The sequence below is a fragment of the Falco cherrug genome, chromosome 1, assembly GCF_023634085.1.
Source record: "Falco cherrug isolate bFalChe1 chromosome 1, bFalChe1.pri, whole genome shotgun sequence".
Taxonomy (NCBI): Eukaryota; Metazoa; Chordata; class Aves; order Falconiformes; family Falconidae; genus Falco; species Falco cherrug.
The window spans coordinates 118369958-118391996 of record NC_073697.1 but is presented as its reverse complement, the minus strand read 5'-3'; the positions used below and the strand labels follow the sequence as shown (position 1 = coordinate 118391996).

General features: G+C 48.8%; 1 protein-coding gene across 1 annotated transcript in view; it reads left to right on the top strand.

Moving 5' to 3' along the window:
* The window catches only part of DNAH9 (dynein axonemal heavy chain 9), a 186680-nt gene that overhangs the window by 23216 nt on the left and 141425 nt on the right, over positions 1–22039 (top strand). The window contains exons 15-28 of the mRNA XM_055723493.1: positions 13–148; positions 1207–1403; positions 1499–1923; positions 3565–3787; positions 6056–6222; positions 6601–7471; positions 9360–9490; positions 10576–10702; positions 13543–13695; positions 14685–14810; positions 15489–15728; positions 16776–16936; positions 18021–18177; positions 19006–19110. Of these exons, the coding sequence (XP_055579468.1) occupies positions 13–148; positions 1207–1403; positions 1499–1923; positions 3565–3787; positions 6056–6222; positions 6601–7471; positions 9360–9490; positions 10576–10702; positions 13543–13695; positions 14685–14810; positions 15489–15728; positions 16776–16936; positions 18021–18177; positions 19006–19110 (3219 nt within the window). The remainder of the gene's footprint in view (positions 1–12; positions 149–1206; positions 1404–1498; positions 1924–3564; positions 3788–6055; positions 6223–6600; positions 7472–9359; positions 9491–10575; positions 10703–13542; positions 13696–14684; positions 14811–15488; positions 15729–16775; positions 16937–18020; positions 18178–19005; positions 19111–22039) is intronic.

The following is a 22039-nucleotide window of genomic DNA, read 5'->3' as shown; positions in this document are numbered from 1 at the left end:
TTTTTCTTCCAGGAAAACCAGAGTCTCTTACTTGCAGACGCTGGGTCTGATATCTGGAAAGCCTATGTGGATTACGTGGATGAGATAGTCCTGGATGGATTCTTCACTGCCATTGAGTGCTCGCTCAAGTACCTCCTGGAAAACACAGGTGACTTGTGGTTCCTCTCCTCTGGTTGTGATAGCTTCAGTCTCACCAAAGGGAGGGTTCTGGTTTGCGCTTTCCCTTATACCTGGAGTTGCTTTCTTCCTGGCTTTCTGCTCTGCCTCTTACAAAGTTTACAAGTGCTGGGGCAGCCTCCAGGTGGGTGGGTGGGTGACTCCATCCCCCAGTCGCTGGAGCAAAGCATTACTTGGGGGTAAAGATAGATACACCATTTGCGTAGATTAATGGATAGAGAAAATTGAGGTGTCATCCCAAGTCTTTGCTTGGGCATCAGCCATCTCCTGCCTTCCCATGCACAAAGCATCAAGGTCACACAATCTTTCATTTGTGGAGAGTGTCAAGAGCCAGTTCTGCTGATGAAAGGCATGAAAAAAGCCCTCAAGCCCCGAGCATTTGTCCTGTGAAGAGGTGAGGTGGATTCAGGAATCACTAAATCGGACCTCCTGCCTAAGGTCAACCGTGGAGGTTCACTCAGTCTGCTGAGAGCAGCTTGTGTCCAGCTGAAGCACATCTCCAGGAACACTTCCCTTCTGGGTGTGGAGACACGCTCAGATGGAGAATTGCATCCAGTTCTTCAACAGCTTGTTAGAAACATGCACATAACTTCACATTTGCATTTGGTTTCAGTTTCCAGTTGCTGGGATTTTTTCATGCCTTTCTCCACTAAAGAGCCTCTTGGTTCCTGTTGTTTTTCCCCTGGGCAAGTACCTATGTGCTGTAACCGTTCAGGTCTCAGGCTGCCTTTTGATTAGCTAAAGAGCCTGGTCTCTTTAAAGTTTTCGTTTGCACTTTTTCCAGTCCTTAAATCACTTGTGTCTCATCTGCTCTCCAGTATCTCCTGTGAGTACCAGAACATCAGCTAGTTGCCAACATCTCCTCCATGTCACGTGCAGACCTGGACCCAGAGAGGGGGTGTCTGTGATCACACCTGCCTGGTGTCCCTGTGGGGCATGTGTGCATCTTGTGGAAGGATGTTAGTGGTGGCTCAAGATCACTTTTCTCCCCTTGAGAATGATCCTGGCATCTCTTTTCTTCCCTACCAGATCCCAAGGCAGGGCTCGCTCCCCTGTTTGAGGTGCAGCTGGATTTGGTGATCCCAGATTTGATTTTTCATCCCTCCTTGGACCCTGGCACGAACGATGGCTTCTATGACATAGTGGAAAGTCTTATAAATGACATCTACTCTATCTCGTCGCTGGTGCCCAGGCTGGCCGAGCACAGCGGCTTCCTCCACTACCAGGTCTGTGGCTGTGGTGCTCCCTGGTGCTGTGTGGCAGTGAGGAGGTACCGCGCTGCTCCTGCATCACTGCGCTCTCCTCTCCTCTTCTCTGCTAGGCTGACATGGAGGACATGGCTGACTTGGCTGACATGCGCCATGAACTGATGGGACGTGTGCAGGCTGTGATGGCAGCATGCTGCGATTACCGCAGTGCCTTTGACCACTATTCCTACCTCTATGGGGATGACAGAAAGGAGTTCTGTCGCCAGTTTCTCCTCTACGGGCACATCCTCACTGCTGCAGAAATTGAGGCCCATGCAGAGGATGGGGTCCCTGAGACGCCTCCCACGCTGCAGCAGTTCAAAGAGCAGATAGACTCCTACGAGAAGATCTACGAGGAGGTGAATCGCATCGAGCCCATCAGGATCTTCCACAGCTGGATGAAGGTCGATGCTCGGCCTTTCAAGGCATCCTTGCTGAACGTGATTAAACGGTGGAGCTTGGTGTTCAAGCAGCATCTCGTGGACCACGTCACGCACAGGTAAAAGCTGTTCCTGCCTCCTCTCCGCAGGCCCTGTGCTGACCAAAGGGGGTTTTGCTTGTCTTGGGTGGGCTTCATCGTTTCACACTGATAACCACCAGGCTAATACAGGAGCAGGGGAAGGGGACCTGTACTTTCTGATGCCACCTCTGTCACATCCCCTATATCTTCCACCCCCTGGTCTCTGCTGGGAACTGGAACGACTGAGTGTGTGATGTGGAAGCAGTTATATGGACTTGGGACCATTGGCATCCCACGAGCCAGCGCTCCTGGCACTTGCTGCATGGTGGTAGATAGGACGTCTGTTTGTCCATTCATCCTCATCCAACTAATCTAATCTCTGCTAGGGCTCTGTGCTTACTTTGTTGAATTTGATATAAGCCATCAGTAAAGCTGCGTTAATGCCATGAGGTACTTGCTGTATTTCTAAATGCATTGCTCTTTTGAATGCACTCTGTGAAAAAAGTAATTCAGGTTGCCTGCTATGAGCAGTCGTGGGGAGGTAGTTTCAAGGTTATAAAAAAGGAGGAGTTTTGGATGTAAGTTTTGAATTAGCATGTGTTCCCTGCTCTGCGTAGCTGCTCAGTCGCCAGGTCTGTGCAGGACGATGCATCAGGTGATTTATTTGAGTAGTTGCAACTGAAGGATGTCATAGGTCTTGGATGCTTTCAGATATTTGTAGCAGTGAAAGGCTGCTGCTTGTGGTGGTTGATATCATCTCATGTTCTTTTCAACACCATAATTCTGTTAGATAATTTATGTGCAAAGTGGTTTTTGTGTAGCTTGGCATGGGCATTTAGGAGTTCTTATTGAGTCCCTGACTCAGCAGTTTAGTCTTTATTAGGTGAAGTATTTAAGGATGCATTTTGGTCCAGCAGCGTCCACAGAATTTAAGTGGGCACTTAAAAGTAAGCGTTTCAAGAAGAGGAGAATGGCTGTGCTGGAAAGGAGCAGAGACCCAGGAGCTCATTATGCCTCTGCTGACAGTGCCCAGTTGCTGGGGAGATTAAGAACAGGGTAAGCAGGCAGAGAAACTCCTCTTGTCAACAAATACTCCTCTTGTCTCTAACTGTTTATAGCTCAAGGACTTTGAGAGACAGGGTTTGTGCCTTTGTATTTAAATACCTGAATGGATTTCTTTTTTTCTCCCACAAATGTTTGGTTGCTTTTCTGAACTGCTGTGAATTTTTGTCTGCATCCTCCTGCAGCAGGGAGTTACCTGTGAAATGAGGCAGTGTGTGAAGAAGAATCTGTTTGGTGTAGCTTTGCAACCTGCCGGGTCCATTTGGGGATCTTGAATTCTTGCATTGGAAGAGATGAGATGAAAACTGTCATTGCAAACTCACTCTCTCCAGACCACTCCTGAGCTCAGAGGTCTCCATTATACTCCCTCTCACGTATCTTTGCTCCAACCTGAGAAGTCCCAACCTATTTGTCTGTTCCTTGTGGGAATCTGCCACATCAGTGGATCCTTCTGAGCGTGAACCGTGGTTCTGATGGGCTCAGCACATTGCCATGCACTGGACAGAGTTAGCCAGGCTTTTTCCTGGTCCGTGCCATCCAGCTGCCTGGCATAAGGCTGGTAATTATTGCAATAGGAACTGCTCTCATTTTGTGCTTTCCTGCTTTTGCGTTGCACAGCTTGGCTGACCTTGACGAGTTCATCAAAACTGCCGATAAAGGTCTGAGCAAAAAGGTTGAAAAAGGTGATTATGATGGCTTGGTGGAGATCATGGGCCATCTCCTGGCCGTTAAAGAAAGGCTCAGTGCCACTGATGCCATGTTTGAGCCCCTGAAGCAAACCATCGAACTGCTGAAGACGTATGAGCAGCAGCTGCCGGAGGAGGTCTATAAGCAAATGGAGGTGGGTGAAAATTTGTGGTGGACACGCCAGTTTGTTGAGTAGCAGATGTCAAAGAGACTGTGAGCTCAGAGTGTTGCAGGAACATTTAAGACCCTGTTCCCTGTCATTAGAGGGCCTCAGTGGATAGTATTTTGCTATTGCGGGATGTGCCTTAATAGCTCTAAATTTTGGAGTTATATTGAGATTTTTCTTTTAAAGCAGCGATTAAGCCTTTTGTTATGTATGAAAAACATAGAATTGCCTGCTCCAACTCCCAGCGATTACTCTTGAAAAAAATTAATGCATTTTCAAATACATCTGTTAATTAGGTTGAATTATAATTATTTTTAAATAAGCTAGTTCTTGGCAACCGTGGAGATGGGAAGGATAATGTTGGCAGAGGAGTTGCCTTCTCACAGGATTTCAGTCCTCCACTGGGTCTGTAACACTGAGTTTGCTTGACCCAGAGGACATCACTGAGAGTGGTTACGAAAGTACTTTGGCACCTTTCCACATCTGGGTCTGATGAATCAGTTTTCTTTTGGGAATATCTTTCCTTTCTGGAAAGGGGACCATGAGATGGAGGTTAGAAAAGACTGTGAGGTGCCCAGCCGGCCTTGGGAAATGGGAGACAAGCACTGGCAACAGGCAAGATGTTACAGTGGAGAAGCATGTGGCTACGTGCTGATGGTCACCCTATAGCCGTGGGTGCTGCAGGCAGAGGCATCTGTGCAGGACACAATGGTTAAAAGCAGGAGCTTTTGGAAAGATGTTCCTGCCGTGTGCAGCAAAGGCTGCAGTTTTCTGCTGCAGGCTTGGATGGGAGCTGAGTGGGGTTTGGCAGTTGTCTGGTCTTCTGCTTGTGCAGTTGTGATCCTTAGGTTCCTATAGACTCCCTGAAAACAGGAGAGCTGCGTTATGTGGATGCTCTGGACTGAAGCTGTTGCAGCAGCCAACATAACCCATGGTGCTGTGGGGAGCCTGGCTCTGCTGGTTCCTCTGCCTGAGAGCTGCTTCTCTGGTGCCTGTTGCACAAGTATATTTGAACAACTGATTTGTTTTTCCCATAGAAGAAATGAGAGATTTGTGCGAGCCATTCAGATGCAGGAAGTAACAAAACAGTTTCGTTCTTTCTGGCAAGCGACAGCAACACGTAGTTGAATGATTCATTCATTCCTGTATACAGCGGGAAACCCAGAAATCAGCTCCCCTAGGTGCTGCCTCCTCCGTGGCTGTGGGGATGGGTGGGCAGGAGCTGGTAGCTTGTATGAGAAGGACAAGGAAGCAGCTTCAGGTGTGCCCTGCTGTGGTCATGGGTAGTGACTTCTATTGAGACTGGGATATCAAGTGCCAGAAAGAGACCCCTCAGGAGGGACTGACCCCGCTCCGCTGCCTCAGAGCTGCTTCCAGGTTATTTCCCTTCTTTCTGTAGTGTTGGTGGGTCTGTATTAGTCTCTTCAAATATGTGAAGTGGGACAAAAAGAAACCCAAAGACTTTCCTGTGAGCTTGCGCAGTACGTGGGGAAGTGGGCTTCCCAAGGGCAGAGCACTGGGACTCGAGGACAGCAGAGCCCTTGGCTGGTGTCGGTGTGTGGGCTGAAGATATGGCCTGGGAAGCCTAGTGAGGAGAAATAAAATCCCTTTCTGAAGAAAATCCCGGGTACGGGGGGTGCATTGTCAGCAGTGCTGTGCACTTGCAGCTTGGGTGCAGCCCTGGGAAAGAAACTAGTCTTATTTACTACTAATATTACATACACAATCTGGAGGTATTTGCCCCAGAGAGCTGGCTAGAAGTCCTTCTGGTATAACATCTTCTGCTCTAAGAGCTGCCAGGAAATTTCCCAGGCTGTGTTTCTTAAATAGCTCTGGGAAGCTGGGTGATCCAATGAGCTCGCAGCCGCAGCCCATCCTCCTGCCTTCAGCCTCTCCCAGCAGGTGCTGGGTCCCGCTGGGCTTGGTGGTGGGATCCTTGTTCTCTCTTGAGCATGGAACCACCCTGAGAGCCCAGGGTCTAGTCTGGAACCCTTCTTCTGAAGTTACAGGATATGTGGTTACAATCAGAGCTGTCAGTTATAAGGTCTCAGTCTCCATTAGTTTTCAAAATTGTGACTAACTGGTAAATTTTATTCCAAATTGTGTGCTTAGCCTTTGCATCACAAGAAAACTTCCTTACAGTTTTAGACATGGAAGCTGTTGCTTTTCCTGTTCTGTGATTATCCATAAACAGATCGGACACATCTTATATTGAATAGCAAATACTGCCTACCAGCATTTAAATTTTGCTTGCAGGAGCTGCCAGAAAAATGGAACAATATAAAGAAGCTGGCGATAGCTGTGAAGCAGCATGTGGCTCCTCTGCAGGCGAACGAAATGACAGTTGTGCGCAGGAGCTGTGCAGCGTTTGATGTTGAGCAGCACAGATTCAGAGAGCGATTTCGGAAAGAAGCACCATTCAGGTAGGGGCAAATTATAGCATCAGAGAAGCCCTGTGGAAAAAAAAAAAAAAATAAAAAATTGTGGGATCATCTCTGAGTGTCCTGAGGACGTATGCTTGAGCCCTTGCATATGTTTCCTACCTTCTCACAGTGCTGTGTCTGTTACACCCGGGGTGTTTTGTCCCTGGGAACGCTGTCCAGTGTTAGCAAGAAATTGAATCTAGATGCTGAGCGCACAATGTTGCTTTAAGGTGGCGTCGGTAGTGCCACGTGGCTGTACCATCAATGTGTACTATAGGCATTTCAGCTCTGCTTTGTCTCTTAGAAGCACTGTTCGTTTTATGTTTTCTTTAGAAGTTGTTACAGTATTGCTTATGAAAAATAAATGTTTCTTTCTAGGTTTGACACAGAAAAACCTTATCAACTGCTGGATGCAAAGCACAGTGAGATTAAACAAATGGAGTCAGCCATGACCTCGATTTATGAATCGGCTGGTCTGTTTGAAGTCATGGTGCCAGATTATAAACAACTGAAGCAGTGCAGAAAGGAGCTGTGTCTTCTCAAAGAGCTCTGGGATATGATCTCTCTCGTGAACACTAGCCTTGATGACTGGCAGACCACCAAATGGGTGGATATCAATGTGGAAAACATGGATCTAGAGTGTAAAAACTTTGCAAGGGAGATTCGGAATTTGGATAAGGAAATGAGGTCATGGGATGCTTTCACCGGGCTGGACAGCAAGGTGAAGAACATGCTGACAGCCCTGAAAGCTGTGGCAGAACTTCAAAATCCTGCCATTAGAGAAAGACACTGGAATCAACTGATGCAGATGACGGGTGTGAAGTTTGTGATGGACTCTGACACCACGCTGGCTGACCTTCTGAAGCTCAACCTACATAACTTTGAGGATGAGGTTCGTGGCATTGTGGACAAGGCAGTGCGAGAAATGAGTATGGAGAAAGTCCTGAAGGAGCTAAAAATGACTTGGAGCACCATGGAGTTTCAATACGAGCCTCACCCCCGGACAAACATCCTATTGCTGAAGTCAGATGAGGAACTCATTGAAACTTTAGAAGACAACCAGGTGCAGCTGCAGAATTTAATGACATCCAAGTATATTGCTTTCTTCTTGGAGGAAGTGTCTGCATGGCAGAGGAAGCTGTCTGCTGCGGACTCTGTCATTTCTCTCTGGTTCGAAGTGCAGCATACATGGTCTCACTTGGAGAGCATATTCATAGGCTCAGAAGACATACGGGCACAGCTTCCCGAGGTATGAAACCCCGTGTCCTATTCTTCCTGTTTGGGAAGTGTTGAAGAGCCTTCATTATACGAAACAGGGTTGTCTGTAATGCCATGTTCCCCAAAGCAGGGCTTTCCTCCTACTGCCGTGCTTCTTTGGAGGCTCCCGTAGTGCTATAATAGTTTCCCTAGTGCTGCCCCAGGATGTTTTTGTACTGTAGATTGTGCCTGAGCCATGCCGAGAAGCTGATTTTCTCCCCTCCACCACTGCACAGCAAATACAGAGCTCCGGGAGACTGAGAGCAAGGCTGCTGGCTTCTCTCAGTGCTGCAGGCATGTTCCCTTTGTCCTCAGAGGGGAGAGGACTGGGATAATGACTCGGACATTGCAAATTGTCAAACCAGAGCTGGACCAGGCAGCTTTGGCAGCATCCCCTTCCCTACCTTCTGTGCCAGGGCAGGGAGGGGGCAACTGTTCCCCCACTCCTGCTTTGGCAAATGGCACAGAGTTGTCACTGGTGACCTCCTCGGGGGTGTCTTCGTGTCCAGCTTCCAGTCTTATGCCAGATTCCCTTGACTGTTAGAAAAATCTTCCCTGCTGGACCACTCGCAGCTGTGCTGAGGAACCTCAACTGTAGTTGACTGTGCCACTGCTGTCCCCATCCACGTGCAGCGGCACTGCCGGGGCACTGACACCCAAGGCAGGGGGTGCACAGCCCGTGACACCCACACAGTATGCCACCCTGTCTCCATCCCTTCGTTCTGGTCTGCTTGGACTATTCCTCCCTCTGCTTTGGAGAGTGCTGGGCACACCTTGCTTACTGGGCAGTTCATGCAGGTGCCGATAACCAGTGCCCTGAAGGCTGTACCATGCGCCAGCAAGCTGTTAATGTCCGACAGCTATCTAATGGCGTGCATGAAATTGCATCATGATTTAAATCAGCACCCTACTGGGCAGCTGTCTGCATCTCAATACCCGTCTGGCAGGTGGCACAAATCAGCAGCCTCTTCCCTTCCCTAGAAGAAAGGATTCATCCTGTCTCAAAGGATGAATCAAAGCCTCTGGGAGCTGACCCTGCTCAGGAGGTACCCAGGGCTGGGAGAGGATGTGCTGCAGGGCATGGGGCGTGCGTCTGGCACTGGCTGCTGGCCAGTGTGCAGGGAGGGCTGAACCCTCCAGCCAGAGCCTGGCTACCAGGGCTGAACACAAGTTACTGTGGATGTGTTACCAGGAAAGCATGGAGCACTTTTATTTGGTGCCCTGGCTCACCCAGGAGGCCTGGGAAGAAGGGAGGAGCAGGGGCATCTTGAACGTTACTTTGCTTATTCTATACTATTTAGCTCCAAAAATTCAGGGTTTCCCTGTTAGGTGCAGAGCATAACAGTCAGTGTGGTCCTCTGCTGCTGGTGTGGGGTTTCCACGGCTGTACTCAGGTGAGGAAGGACTTTCCTCTGCACATGTCATCATGCCCATCTCGAGGACAGGCACTGCGATTCCTCTGCTGTAGTCAGAGGGGGAGAATGAGCTCAGTAGCCTTTCCCCCATATTGGAGCATCTCCTGCTGCTGTGGCCAGGGAAACTTGGTATTTCATCTGGACACAGGAGGGGAAGATCGACAAGGAGATATTCAAAGGGGAATTAAATCCCATGAAAATGGTCCTAGGCATTGGCTTCTGCATGGATCACTTTATCCACAACCCCTTTGGGCTACAGTGACAAGAAAGCAAGTGCGTCGTTGGAGACTTGTTTCAGGCACGTGTGTGGAAGAGCCATTCTGGAAGGGTGGGGAGGTCCCTCTGTGCTCTGGGCAGGAGGCTCTCTGCAAAGAGTCTCCCCTCAGGCCAAGGACAGCACCCAGAACCTGGGCTCTTGGCACAAAAATCAGTGGGTGTGGACGTGTCCTTTGTTTTGCTTTTTAGGACTCTAAGCGCTTTGAAGGGATCGATGTGGATTTTAAAGAACTGGCCTACGAAACTCAGAAAACCCCAAATGTAGTTGAGGCCACCAATAAACCGGGTCTCTCCCAACAACTGGAGGACATTCAAAGTAGGTAGGTAGAACTTACTAGACTGGGATCAACTCTCGTATGTTTTGTTTAACCTGTGTTCCAAGGCTTTCTTCCTAGGCTGTGCATTCTTTGCATTCTGATCTTTCTTGAGTCTTTTTACTTGTGATCCGTCACCCTGAAGCCCCCAGAGCGGAGTCTGGCTTTGTGTGTGTGCCAACTCCCATCCTGAATATTCATTTGCACACACACAAAGCCAGGCGTTCAGCTGGTTTTAATAACACGTGGCCTTACTCCCACCCCAAACACAACATCTTACGTATCTGTTTAGCAGTTCAGGCAGGGAGATCTGTAGCAGAGCTGAGCCCATGTTCTTTAATTTACAAAATTATCTCTGTGTGTATACCCTTGCCACATGGTATAACGAGATTCCCTGAGAAAGACCTTGGTGTCCTGAGATGGATCTACTTCTCGCTTAATGTATGAGCTATTCTACCTGGAACACACTTCAGAGTTAATAGGTGTTGTCAGTAATAACTATCCATTTCAAAATTTTATTTTTTATTCACATAAGGCCAGTGGTACTCGTAGAGGACTAGCTGCATGTTATTTATGAACTTTGTAAGCTCAGCAGCAGCTTAGTGTGTAAACACGGAACAACTCATTTTAGATCGGAGCAAACAAGTTTCCTTTCAGGCTTTGCAATCACAAAAAGCTGAGTAGGTTTGAATCAGACTTTAAAATGTGGTTCATTAGAATAAAAGCAGTAATGGAAACTTCCATCCCAGTGTGAAATTACCTGTGGCAGTTAAGAGCTTGTCTAAAAGGGTAGGTCAGACTGTAAACCCTTTCTAGCCTCTTCTTTCACTGGTGTTTCTGCTTTTTTATGAGGCTTCTCTGACTCTTAGGCTGTTTGACCCTTGAGAGCAGAGAGATCTGTGAGTACTATGTGCTTTGTTGATCTGTTTGGAAAATGCTGCAGGGGACCAGCCTACAGGCTCAGCTTGTGCCTGGCATTTCCCCATGGTAGGGAATCAAGAATCTGCTTGATAACCCAAACTGTAGCATGAAATGTGAAAGGGTATTTGCCCATCTGTCCTGGGCTCTGCTTATCTGCTTTTCCTCCCCAGGCTGTCCCTGTGTGAGAAGGCTTTGGCTGAATATTTAGACATGAAGAGGCTGGCCTTTCCCAGATTTTACTTCATTTCTTCTGCAGATTTATTGGATATTCTTTCCAACGGCACCAATCCACATCTGGTAAGCAAGCCCTGCTGTACTGTATCACCTTTGCATTTTCCAGCTGTCAGTAATGTCACAGTGGAAGATGCTGTCTTGGGACTCTTCTATCATATCCTTTCTTGAGTGCTTTTTCTCCCACCCTCTTGGATTAACAATAATTCTTTCACAGCTGGTCTTCATCTGTCATCTTTGAAAGGCAGCATGTGCACTGCACGTTGTCTGATCTAACCCTGGTGATGCTTGCAGGTAGTTCTGAAAGCGTTGCACAGAGTAGAGCTATGCTTTTGATGCCATGAAAACAGTGGTTTAGTTTCTGCTGGGCTACAGTGCGGTTGGAGGAAACCATCTTTCTTGATGACCTTGGCCAAAACTTATTGCTGACCTTGGATCCCCAGCCTGGCTTGCCACCAAACTGCATCTGCCATTGAAAGAGCCACAGACTGGTCATTCAAGGGTGGAAGTGCTGGCAACTGATGGCTTGGAGAGGTCCCTCTTTTTAGGCAGAAGAAACATTTGCTAGTCAGCCACTTCTTCCTTTCCCTGTGCAGCGGCCTTTGGGATGGCCTGATTATAGCAGGAGAGAAGGACACAATCTGAAAGGGATGAGACACTGGTGGGCAGGCAGTGGCTATGGTCACAGCAAGTCTTGGGCCACCCACCCACCACGCAGCTTGGGGGCCAGGCTGGCCATCTGACCTCTGCACTGGCCTTCGGTGCCATCTGGCTGAGGAGGCTCCGCTTCTCTGGGCTGGGGTTTCTGGGGATGGTGCCTGAATGCCAAGTGTGGGGAAATCGTTCCAGATGTACCATTCCTCTGGTTGACGTGGGTGGATTGCTGGATTATCCTGTGGAGTACCTTGTAGTAACCTTCCTGTTCTAGGGAATGGCTTTGCTGTGCTCTTCTCCCCGTTCCCCAGAGGAGCACAGACATCTCCCATCCCCCAGCACACAGAGCTCACAGGATTTGGTCCTGCAGCTGTTTTTCCACACAGAGCACAGCACCATTAGGGTTGATGATTAGTGCTACAGGAGTTGTTGGGAAACCCTGCCCACTGTGCCTGGCAACGCTGTGACCTGGCTGGCCTTGATTGGGATGCATCATTTATCTGGGGGTTGGTGTATAAAACCAATCAAAATGTTCACAGCAAACAGAGACTGGATAAGGAATGAACTCCTCCTTTCAGCAGTGAGTAATCTCACCTTCTTCAAGCTTTTCATTATTTTCAGCATTCATGTGCGCACATGAATGGAGCAGGCTTGTGCACCGTTTGGAGATGCTGCTGTTTGCCACTAACCTTTAACGCTGCTTGTACCTGTTTCTGCTGCTGGGTGATTTCAGCCCGCAGAGTATCATTAATACGTAGTTGATTGATATTTAAAATGGAGAGAAAAAAACCCACAGCAAGCAAAGAAAAGATACTGCTTTGAAATGCTGCATGAAGTAAGGCACAATTCCTGGCATTTTCTGTTATTCAAAACTATTTGCAGTAAAATCAAAGTAAATGTCAAGTAGGATCATACATGGATACACTCTCAGCCTTTCCACTGTAGTTTCAAAGTCTGATAATTCCTAAAGGAGGATTAAACGCACAATGATATTATCCTCTTGAACTGGATATTGAACTTGTGCAGATTCAGATGTATCTGGTGCTCTGGTGGCAGGATTGCAGACGTGCTGGAGTACACCCAAAGTCCTGCAGACTGGCTGGACACTGGGGATTTGTGAGCAGAAACTTCTAGATGTAACAAAAAGCTTCTCTGGTTTACATAAGCATATCTCATTTCAAATCTTATGTGGCGGGGAGCTGGGTGCCCATTGCTTCTCAGACATACTTAGCACCTTCCAGGATTTGGCCCTGCTTGAATGTGCGTAAGACTACTAAGGTATGTCCACCTGCCAGCCAGCTTGTAAGGAGGAGCGCTGTAATCCTTTGGGAGTCAGTGAGTAAGAATTAAATGGACAAGTCCACCCACCTTTCTCTGAAAGCATCAGAGCACCAGGTGTCACGGGCTGTTCTCCTTCCCCTGTCTCTGGCTGTCATTGAGAGAGGCAGCTCCTGTCTGGGACAGCTTTGTGAGCTGACCCTTGCAGCGGGAACATCAGCCCTGGGAGAAGCCCAGGCGTGACACACACGGTGATTTAGTTGTGTGTTATATAGTGATCTAGAAGAAGCGTTGGTGACCTGCTCAGCTCCCAGCAGGCAGGCGCTGATGTTTAAACCCTGCAGCAGTGACACTAGCATCTCCCTGTTAGCTTTTCAAACTCAGCTGGGTGTGAACAGCACAGGACTGAATTATTCTTTTCCTTCTGGAAGAGTGTTTTTGGTCAAGATGGGGATTTTGTAGGTCTGGGTTGTGAGCTGTTTATCATGGGTCTTAGGCAGAAATAAAGGTCTTCCTCCTCCATGGAGGAAAATTCAGGACTTTTCATTGACATAAAATTGAGTTTTAGTAGTGAAAAACCAGAAACGTTCATAGTGAAGGAGGCTCCACAATCTGCTGAGAATAGGATGAGATGGAGCCATGGCTAGAGACCTCTCATAGCTACAAGCAGGGAAATCAGGGCTAGGAGGTCATGCAATGTTTGAGTGCTTTCTGTGCTTTTGCCCTGCATGGGAGATTTCCCAATGGGGAAATATGATTTATTAAGGCATGTCTGTTTTCTAAATCATGTAGAATTATTAGGAGAAAATGCAAGAGGCTTGTGTTGGTGGTGTCCTGGCCCTGTAGGAAGATGTGGTGCTACAGAGATGTCCAAGATTGTGCTCTGTGAACATGATTGTGCCTGTGACATGTATGGTGGTCTCTATTCTGCTTCTCCTGTCTCAGTTGCTTTATTTGTACAATTCCTTTTGCAGGTGCAGCGCCATCTTTCCAAACTCTTTGACAACTTGGCCAAGATGAAATTCCAGCTGGACTCTGAGCAAAAGGCAACCAAGGTTGGCCTGGGAATGTACAGTAAAGAGGAGGAATACGTCAGCTTCAGTGAACCCTGTGACTGCAGTGGGCAGGTGAGAGGGAAGAACTGTCCAGTGGAGTCTGCTCCCCTGCCCCTTGCATGGGCATCTTTTGCCAAGACATCGTAGACCTTCGCTACACTTCCTTTATGTATGAGAAAAGCTGGAAGCGGCGGTGTGTAATTTAATTCCTCCTTACACCACAGTTCTTGGCCTCACTCTAGACAGCAGGACTGTCACTAAGGTGGGGCATAGGTGCCACAGTCCACAGGGAGAAAAAGGGCCATGGCCTTTCTCTAACTAGGTTTATTTGAAATTTTCAGAGTTTTTGAAGGTTAGTCTTGCAGCTTGTTACAAATAACCTCAGTAAGAGAGGGGATGCAGATTGAAAATAGACTAAGCTATTCCATAGCGCCTCTGCGTGCATATCTTTTAAAACAGAAGGCTTTTCTTCCTGTTTTCCAAATCTTCTTTCTTTCCTAGGATGAGTTAAAGTACAAAATCTAAGAATCAAACTACCGCTCAGCTTGTCTGTCCCTGTAGTTGCACCTTTCTCCGTGGGCTATTGTAAGAAGCGAAGGTACCCAACAGCAGCTACTGAGCTCCCCAGTGACGGAGCTTGCTGCATTTAAACTATATTCTCGGTGAGGGCTTTGCCCGTGAAATACTAAATTCAGCAGGAATTGTGTTCCCAAGTTCAGCAGCAGCTTTCTCCTGCTGCTGACAGATTGTGCCCAAGTCCCATGAGTGATTCTGTCATGGCCTGGAGGTGGAATGCACCAAACTAAATTACGCATCGGTGGAGTTCATTTTGTTTTCTCCTGTAGCTGGAGTTCAAGAATGATCTGCCTTGTATTCGTGGTGTCTGGAAATAGATGCTCATCCTGCAGTGCCAGAATTGGCTAAATCCACCCAGTACGGAGGAGGCTGAGAGGCTCGTTTAACTTGGGAGCTCAGATGCTTGTCCCATTCCCTATCTTCACTAATTACCAAAGGCACTTAAGAAGAGCAAATGTGTTACTGTGATTTCATCTGCTCTCCAGGTTGAGATCTGGCTGAACCGCGTACTAGACAGCATGAGGGCTACTGTGAGAGACGAGATGACAGAAGCTGTCATGGCTTATGAGGAGAAACCCAGGGAACAGTGGCTCTTTGACTACCCTGCCCAGGTATCTGCTGCTGCTTCCCATCTCCATTCCGGCTGGCAGGTGGAAAGGCAGCGCATGCGTGGCTTCCCCTTCAGTCCTGCCCTTCCCTTCTCTGGTGGCCTCGAGCTCTGGATGAGGATGTTTCTGGCCTCTGCTGTGCTGTCCAGGAGGGAGGAAGGATGAATTGTCTTTTATTTTGGTGATCTCCTGATGGAGTCTTCAGGCTGAGCTCCTTGCTTTGGTTAGGGCTCCAGGGAGGATTTGGTCTTGGCTGGGTTACAGAGCGCGGGGGCTTTGGCAGTGCCTGTTGCACCCTGGGTGTCACGGGACATCTGTACACCCAGAACGAGAGGTATAGTGGGATAGCAGGGGTGAAGCTGAAGGAGGAAAAAAGAGCCCCTCAGAAGCATCTCTGACAGCTTCGTGGTCTCCAGCTCTTCCCCCTCTGCTGTGTCAGGCATGTGAAAGGTGCTGATTTACTAATAAGCAGCTGCTAAGTATGTCTAGCACTGATATGGTGTTTTAAATGAATGTCACGGGGCAGATCCATGTTGTCCTGACTGCTGTGACTGCTGTATGAAAAAATACTTAATTTCATGTCATGGATACTTCATCCTTGATCTCCCTGTGGATCAGACACTCTTGAACGTAAGGAAGCTCTGGTGCTTTCCCTGATACTGAGCCAGCCTCTTTCCCTAGGTGGCTCTTTGCTGCACCCAGATCTGGTGGACAACTGAGGTTGGGATTGCCTTCGCCAGGGTGGAGGAAGGCTACGAGAATGCGATGAAGGAATATCACAAGAAGCAAGTGACCCAGCTGAACACCCTTGTTACCATGCTGATTGGGCAGCTCTCCAAGGGCGACAGGCAGAAAATCATGACCATATGTACCATCGACGTGCACGCTCGGGATGTGGTGGCAAAGATGATAGCACAGAAGGTTTGTGTTTGCAGCTCAGCATGGCCCGGTGTTGGAGAAGGGGTTACAGGAGTGGTAGACCAACCACAGGCCATGCAGATCACTGCCTGTCTCGGTGGGAGACACGCGGCTGAATTCACTTCTGCACACTTTGCAGTAAGAAGGCAGAAAGCTGCCGTAAGGCTGCGTTGCCATTCTGGATCATGGTCCTGCAACACCGCGGGGCTACTTGTACTTGCTGCGTTCACATCAGAAGTCAGGGGGTGGCCCTGGGTCTTGTTGCCAAGGCATGTGCTGGTGGGTGATGATGTTGTGCTGGGAGGCTGCTGGATGCAGTCTCAGTTACATCTTCAGAAAATAAGAGAATGCATTTGGGCTTTCCTTTTAAAGCCTCCTTGGTCTGGTGTGGGGCCACAGGGACCCCCTTTGGACTCCCTTCTGTACACCTCTTCCACACCAGACCCCTGTCCTTGATGCCCTGTCAAGTGTCCAGCCCTAGGGATGGGTGGGAAGGTGCCCTGAGTGTGCTTGGTTGCCCTCATCTGTGTCCCCTCGGAGGCAGCCAGGCTGCTCGCAGGGTTTCTGGCTTCAACACCCCGCTGGGTTAGCTGGTGCCTTGCCTGGGTTGTGGTGAAGGCAGTCCACCTGCTGGGCCTGCCACTGGGCATGCAGAGCATGCTGGCCATGGCCATCCTTGTCCCCCTGTCCCCAGCCTGTTTGCCTGCTGCTGTGTGTGACCCCTTCCCTGTCTAGTCAGCCTCTGCTCCTTCTCCTCCGCTGTTTGGATTATAAAAGCCTCTTCACAGCTTCTTAAAGCTCCTCTTCAGGAGTCTTTTTGTGCTGCACTTTGGTCCTCACTTTTTTCTCTCCCACCGTGGTGGTTACTAATTTGGTTCTTGCCCTCTACTGATGGGAGGTGGGGAGGTGACGTTTCTCGCCACATTGCAGGGAGGTTCCCTTCCTACAGCCACCTGCCTTTGGAGTGAGGACCAGTCTGTCCCTGATGCAGACTTCATTGCAGTCACCATCCCTGGCCTTCCCGTGATGGTGCTTGTGGGTGTGTTGCAGGTGGACAGTGCCCAGGCGTTCACTTGGCTGTCACAGCTCCGGCACAGATGGTCGGATGAGGAACGTCACTGCTTTGCCAACATCTGTGATGCTCAGTTCCTGTACTCCTACGAATACCTTGGCAATACCCCTCGGCTTGTGATCACTCCGCTGACCGACAGGTAGGTCCCTGGGAAACACCATCATAGCTGGGCTTTGCCACACAGTTAGAGAAAGAGCTGCCAAGCAAAGATGGATTTAGTTTGGACACCTGTATCCCTCTTGTTCTTGCTCTGTGTCCCAGCAATCTGGTGGCTGAGCTCTATCTGTCACCTGGTTTGTGATTTGATGGTGTTACCCTCTGGGGTACCTGTGCCTCGGATCCCAGGGTGGGATTCAGCTCACAGGTTAAGGTGCTCGCTTGCTGGTGTCTGCCTGCGCACAAGCTGTCTGCACCCTATAGAGCTGGTGAGTCTAGAAAAATCCTGTCTTGAAGTAGACATCTACCACTTGGTTCAGTGGTCTCAATGGAGACACCTGGGGTGACTTGAGATGCTGTGTTGTCCCTGCTGGCTTCCAGCTGCCAATTCAGAAGCATGCAAGTCTCCTGTGGATCTCTTGTCACATCTTTCCATGCTATGTGACATTTCAGTAGCCAGGAGAATCTTGGGTGGCTCTAGTCAGCTGAGCCAAGTCCCTGTTCTTTATCAGGTTTTGTTGGCCATATTGACTACAGCTCTGTGGCTTGTGGGTGGCTATACTCCTTGCATATGTGGGCACCTCCCTGGGCATCATCAACATGACAGAGAAGCTTTGGGGCTTGCTGCAGCGCTGAGTGGCATCAGTCACAGTCCACCTGAGCAGGTTTCAGTTAGTGATAGAGAATGGGATCCTTTGGGCTGAAAAGCAGTGGGAAGCAAGAGGGGGGGTCTTTCAGAAAAGCCAGCCTTTTCTCATACTGTCTGGGACATGCCCAATATCAATGAGTGGTATGAGGATCCAAAGAAAGCACAACCTGGATGTGAGGAGGTTGGGCAGACCTTGGTGGAAGATGGGTGTCTCTTAGAAAAAGCACAGCTGGGCAGAGGTGGTAATTAACACCCAAGAGGACCTTCAGCTTTGGCATGCACCCTGCTCATGTACATCTTTCCAGAAGAAAGGTTCTCCCCAGTGCCTTGCCCTAGTGCCATTTCTCTGCAGCCCAAGTGACCTGTCGGACCAGGTCTCACTTTTTCCTTTTTCTTCCTTCGTCTTGCACTGGGGAAGATGTTACATCACCCTGACCCAATCACTGCACCTGACCATGAGTGGAGCACCAGCGGGCCCCGCAGGCACTGGCAAGACTGAGACTACGAAAGATTTGGGACGAGCCCTGGGCATCATGGTGTATGTGTTTAACTGTTCCGAGCAGATGGACTACAAGGTACTACTCCCCCCTCAGCTGCAGTGCCATCACGTGGGGATGGAAACACTCAGGGCCTGATGAAACCTGAAGGATGAGAGCAATCCAGCTGAGATCCTCTGGTCCATCACCTCTCCTCAAATCCCTGCTAAGTTCCTTCCTGCCAAACACCTTTTTCTCCTCCGCCCTTTTCTTCTCTAAGACTTGTGCAAGGCTCTTCAGGAGGCGGAGACCCAAACTGTGCTCTCTGCCTCCTTACGCCTTTCTCTTCCCTTCTGGAGTTAATTCCGTGTGGAATGCTTCAAAACTTTTGGCCTGTTCAGTTGAGACAGAGGCTGATACTTCGACCCTGGCAGGTTTTGTTTGGCATGCTTGCCGGCTGGCAGGCCCTGGCACGAGAAGAGACCCGTCCTGGTTTTCTCAGGATCCTCTCCCAGAATAAAGCCAGAACAGGCTGAAGTTTCAGCTGTGGCAGAGCACTGAATCGTTAAGCTGAGCCTTGCTCTGCCAGTCTGGCACAGTGCAGTGCTTTTGGTAGCCTGGGATCATATTTTATTCAGCTTATGGGCTCTCCCAGGAAGCGGAGCCATCAGTAATTCAGCACAGGTGACCTTTAAATGAAAGTAGTGCACAGATATATCGAGAAAGTGCAATTAGCAGATCAAGTGGCAAACTGTGCAGAGCTATAAATATTATAATTGAGTTGTGCCTGCTGTTTCCATGCACTTTTCTAAATACCCACAATAGACTGTAAATTCCTATAAATAAACGGGCTGGGAAATAAAATCCATTTTTTGCTGGAGTTGATTCCATTTGTGATTTCACCCTTGTAATTCTTTTTTTTTCCAGTCTTGTGGGAATATTTACAAAGGCCTTTCCCAGACGGGAGCCTGGGGCTGTTTTGATGAATTTAACAGGATCTCAGTTGAGGTCCTTTCTGTGGTCGCCGTACAGGTAAGTGGAGAAACGCTTGTGAATAAATACAAACAAGGCAGAGCCGTGCTGCAGGCTTTGGAGTAAGGGTAAATATGGAAAGTGCATGGTGCTGCTTTCAGTTCCATGTGTAGGCAGGTGAGGGATTATATCCCTAGATTAATCACATGAATACCACAGTGCTGACAAAATGTAGCAGTGATGTGCTGCAAACATTTCTGTCACTTCTTTTCTTCCCCCAGTTACAGCATTTGTATTGAGGCAATTATTTATAGCATCTCTTCCCGGATCAGTAAACACCATGGGTTTGTACCTGTTCCTCCTGGGGATGACACTGATGTCATTAATACACCGTGAGATAATTGCAGGGTATCATTTTAGGGAGGAGCTGCCTTGATGGATGGTGACTCAGCCTGCCATGGAGGGAGTCACCGTCAGGGAGGGGAAGGGGGGTGTTTGGGGCAGGTTCATGGCCCGCTGGACTTTTGGGGGTTACTTACTGCCTCCAGTCAGGCACAGGTTGTGTGTCCTATTCAACAAATAGGAATACATTCAAGATGAATTTTCTTAATGCTTAACCTGTCACCGAGACACTGCAGTGTTCTTTCCTCCTTTCCCTTTTCATACGGCTGTAGATTTAATTCTGGGGTCTGTGATGAGAGCTCTGTGAACTGGCTTTGGTGGGTGTTCCTGGCTGTGTGGCATCATTCCCCGGAGGAATGCATGCAGCCCTGCAGGCGCAGTGCGGTGTTTGGTGTCAGCTGGGTGACACTTTGTAACTGGAACCTGTGGCAGATCTGCAGCCCTTGCTTGTGTGCCTGCCTAGGGTATCCTGGCAGCGTGGGATTAAAGCTAGGAGAGAGCTCTTTGGGCTGTGTCCAGCTCTGTGTAGGTCTTTTCCCTGTAGAAAGATTGCTCGTCTCCTCCGTAGTTTAACCGTTCGGTGCATTTTATTGGCGAGTCCTGTGTGAAGCACAGCCACAGTCCTTGGGGAGGGGCTGGAAGGGACCCTGCCCTCCCCACCGTGCTAGAGAGTCCTTTTCTCTTGTGCTTATACATAATCTGGCACTTTGCTGCCTCCTTCGCTGCTTCTTACTGGCTCATGGGGAAATCTGGCCGGGTTTTACAGAGAAGGAGGGATCGCAGGAGGAGAACGCTCCGCTCTGTACCCTGCCTGGTGGGTGGTGAGGGGCAGCCAGGGCAAGTGCAGCGGGTGTGAATCCCTCCTGGCAGGGGCTGAAATCTGGGGCAGCCCGGGCATAACCACAGGGCAGCAGGATGGAGGCAGTCCCTGCTACTGCTTCTGGCCCTTGCTTTGAAGGAGAGCTGTGTCGGGGTGTTGTCCAGATGCTAAATCTCATCGGTATCCTCTGAAAATGCCAGATACATCCGGCTCCTGGGGGAGTTCGAGCAGAGGGAGGGTGCACAACTGCATTGTCCAGATGGAGACAGCTCTGACATGGGCAGAACTGAAAGTTTTTGAGCCTTGGGGGACTTCAGTGCTGAAAATTGAGGTGCTGAAGTATCTAAGTTCTTCTGGACCCAAGTGTCAGCTGAGTGCAGGTTTTAAGATCCTATAGTCTGACTGAGATGCTGCATTCTTTCTAGAACCCCTTTTGGATTTGGTATTGCAGAAAGAAAGATCTAGAGCCCCTAAGTTTCTACACTTTTGTAAATGTTTCAGGCAAAGATGTTGTTCTGAACCCCTCCATGAACTCCTCACTCTTCTCATCTCTCTTTCACTCATAATTGGTACCTTACGTTATATCCCAAAGAAGCCCCAGGCAGGTACAGGGGTTTATGTATCGTTCCCTCTCAATTTCTCTTCCATCAGGTTCTAGTTTAAAGTTGTCATTGAAAAAAGTTTTTGAGGATCTTAAAATAAAAAGGGAAGCTGAACAAAAGAAGCCCAGAGATGACTCAACTGCTAATGATTCCCTCGCTCCTGGCTGGAGCGCGGCATCTGAAGAAAGCAGCACGGCTGTCATTCCATCATCATGTCTCCTGGCTGCTATTAGGAGTGTAACCATGGTGATGTTTAATTGGCTGTCTTAGTCATGCAGCTAATGTCGATATGGTTCCTTCCAGAGCAAAATTCGATTAATTGCTTAACTTTAAGATGGCAAACAGCAGTAAGGTTAGAGTAGTGAATATAGAGAGATTTCTCCCTCACTCAAGTGCTGTTTGCAAGAAGAGGCTCTAGCTTTAATAAACTTGCTCTCCTTGGAAGGTGTGAAATGAGAACAACAAAGCTGCAATCAGGCAAATATAAAAGACAATGCAATATTAGTGAGTGAAGCTGTCAGGGGAGGTTTTAGACCTTCTGCTGTAAGTTTTTGTGGTTTTGTCATTTTGGTGTTAAACTAAGCATCTGATGTCTCAAAATCTTTAAAAGCAATATCAAGTGATCAGCTTGCAATTGAGCTGAGGGCAAGTTCACTGGGAAATGCTGCTCCTTTTCTGGGCCTGCTCAAGGAACAGGGCTGGGGCTGTCAAGAAGAGCAGCAGTGTGTGGGGAGATATGAGGGTGAGTGGAGGGAGTCAGGGGCCAGTACTGTGTGGGGCTCTTGGGGCTGCATTTGGGTGCTGGTTGTGTTGTGGATGCCTGGGGAACCCTGCATCCTATCCCAGGTGTCTGGTCTCCTGCTAGGCTGGGAAAGAGGTGATTTAGGCTTTGGTGGTGTTCTTGCTGTGAGGTGTGTTGAAAGGTGTCCCACAGGTGATGTCAGAAGCTAAGGTGAGATGCAAACAGCTTTGGAAGTGTTTCTTTCTGAGCTGCTCTTCGTCACCCGTGTCCATCATTGTCTTACGGGGAGATGGAGTGAATTCTTGCCACTCCTCTGCACTTTGCCTGTCCTGTCTTTTCAGCTCTCTTTTCAGCCTTGTCAGAGTTTGCTTGTGATGGGAGACTGATATTTATTGCCACACAGATTTACTCCAAACAGTGTAG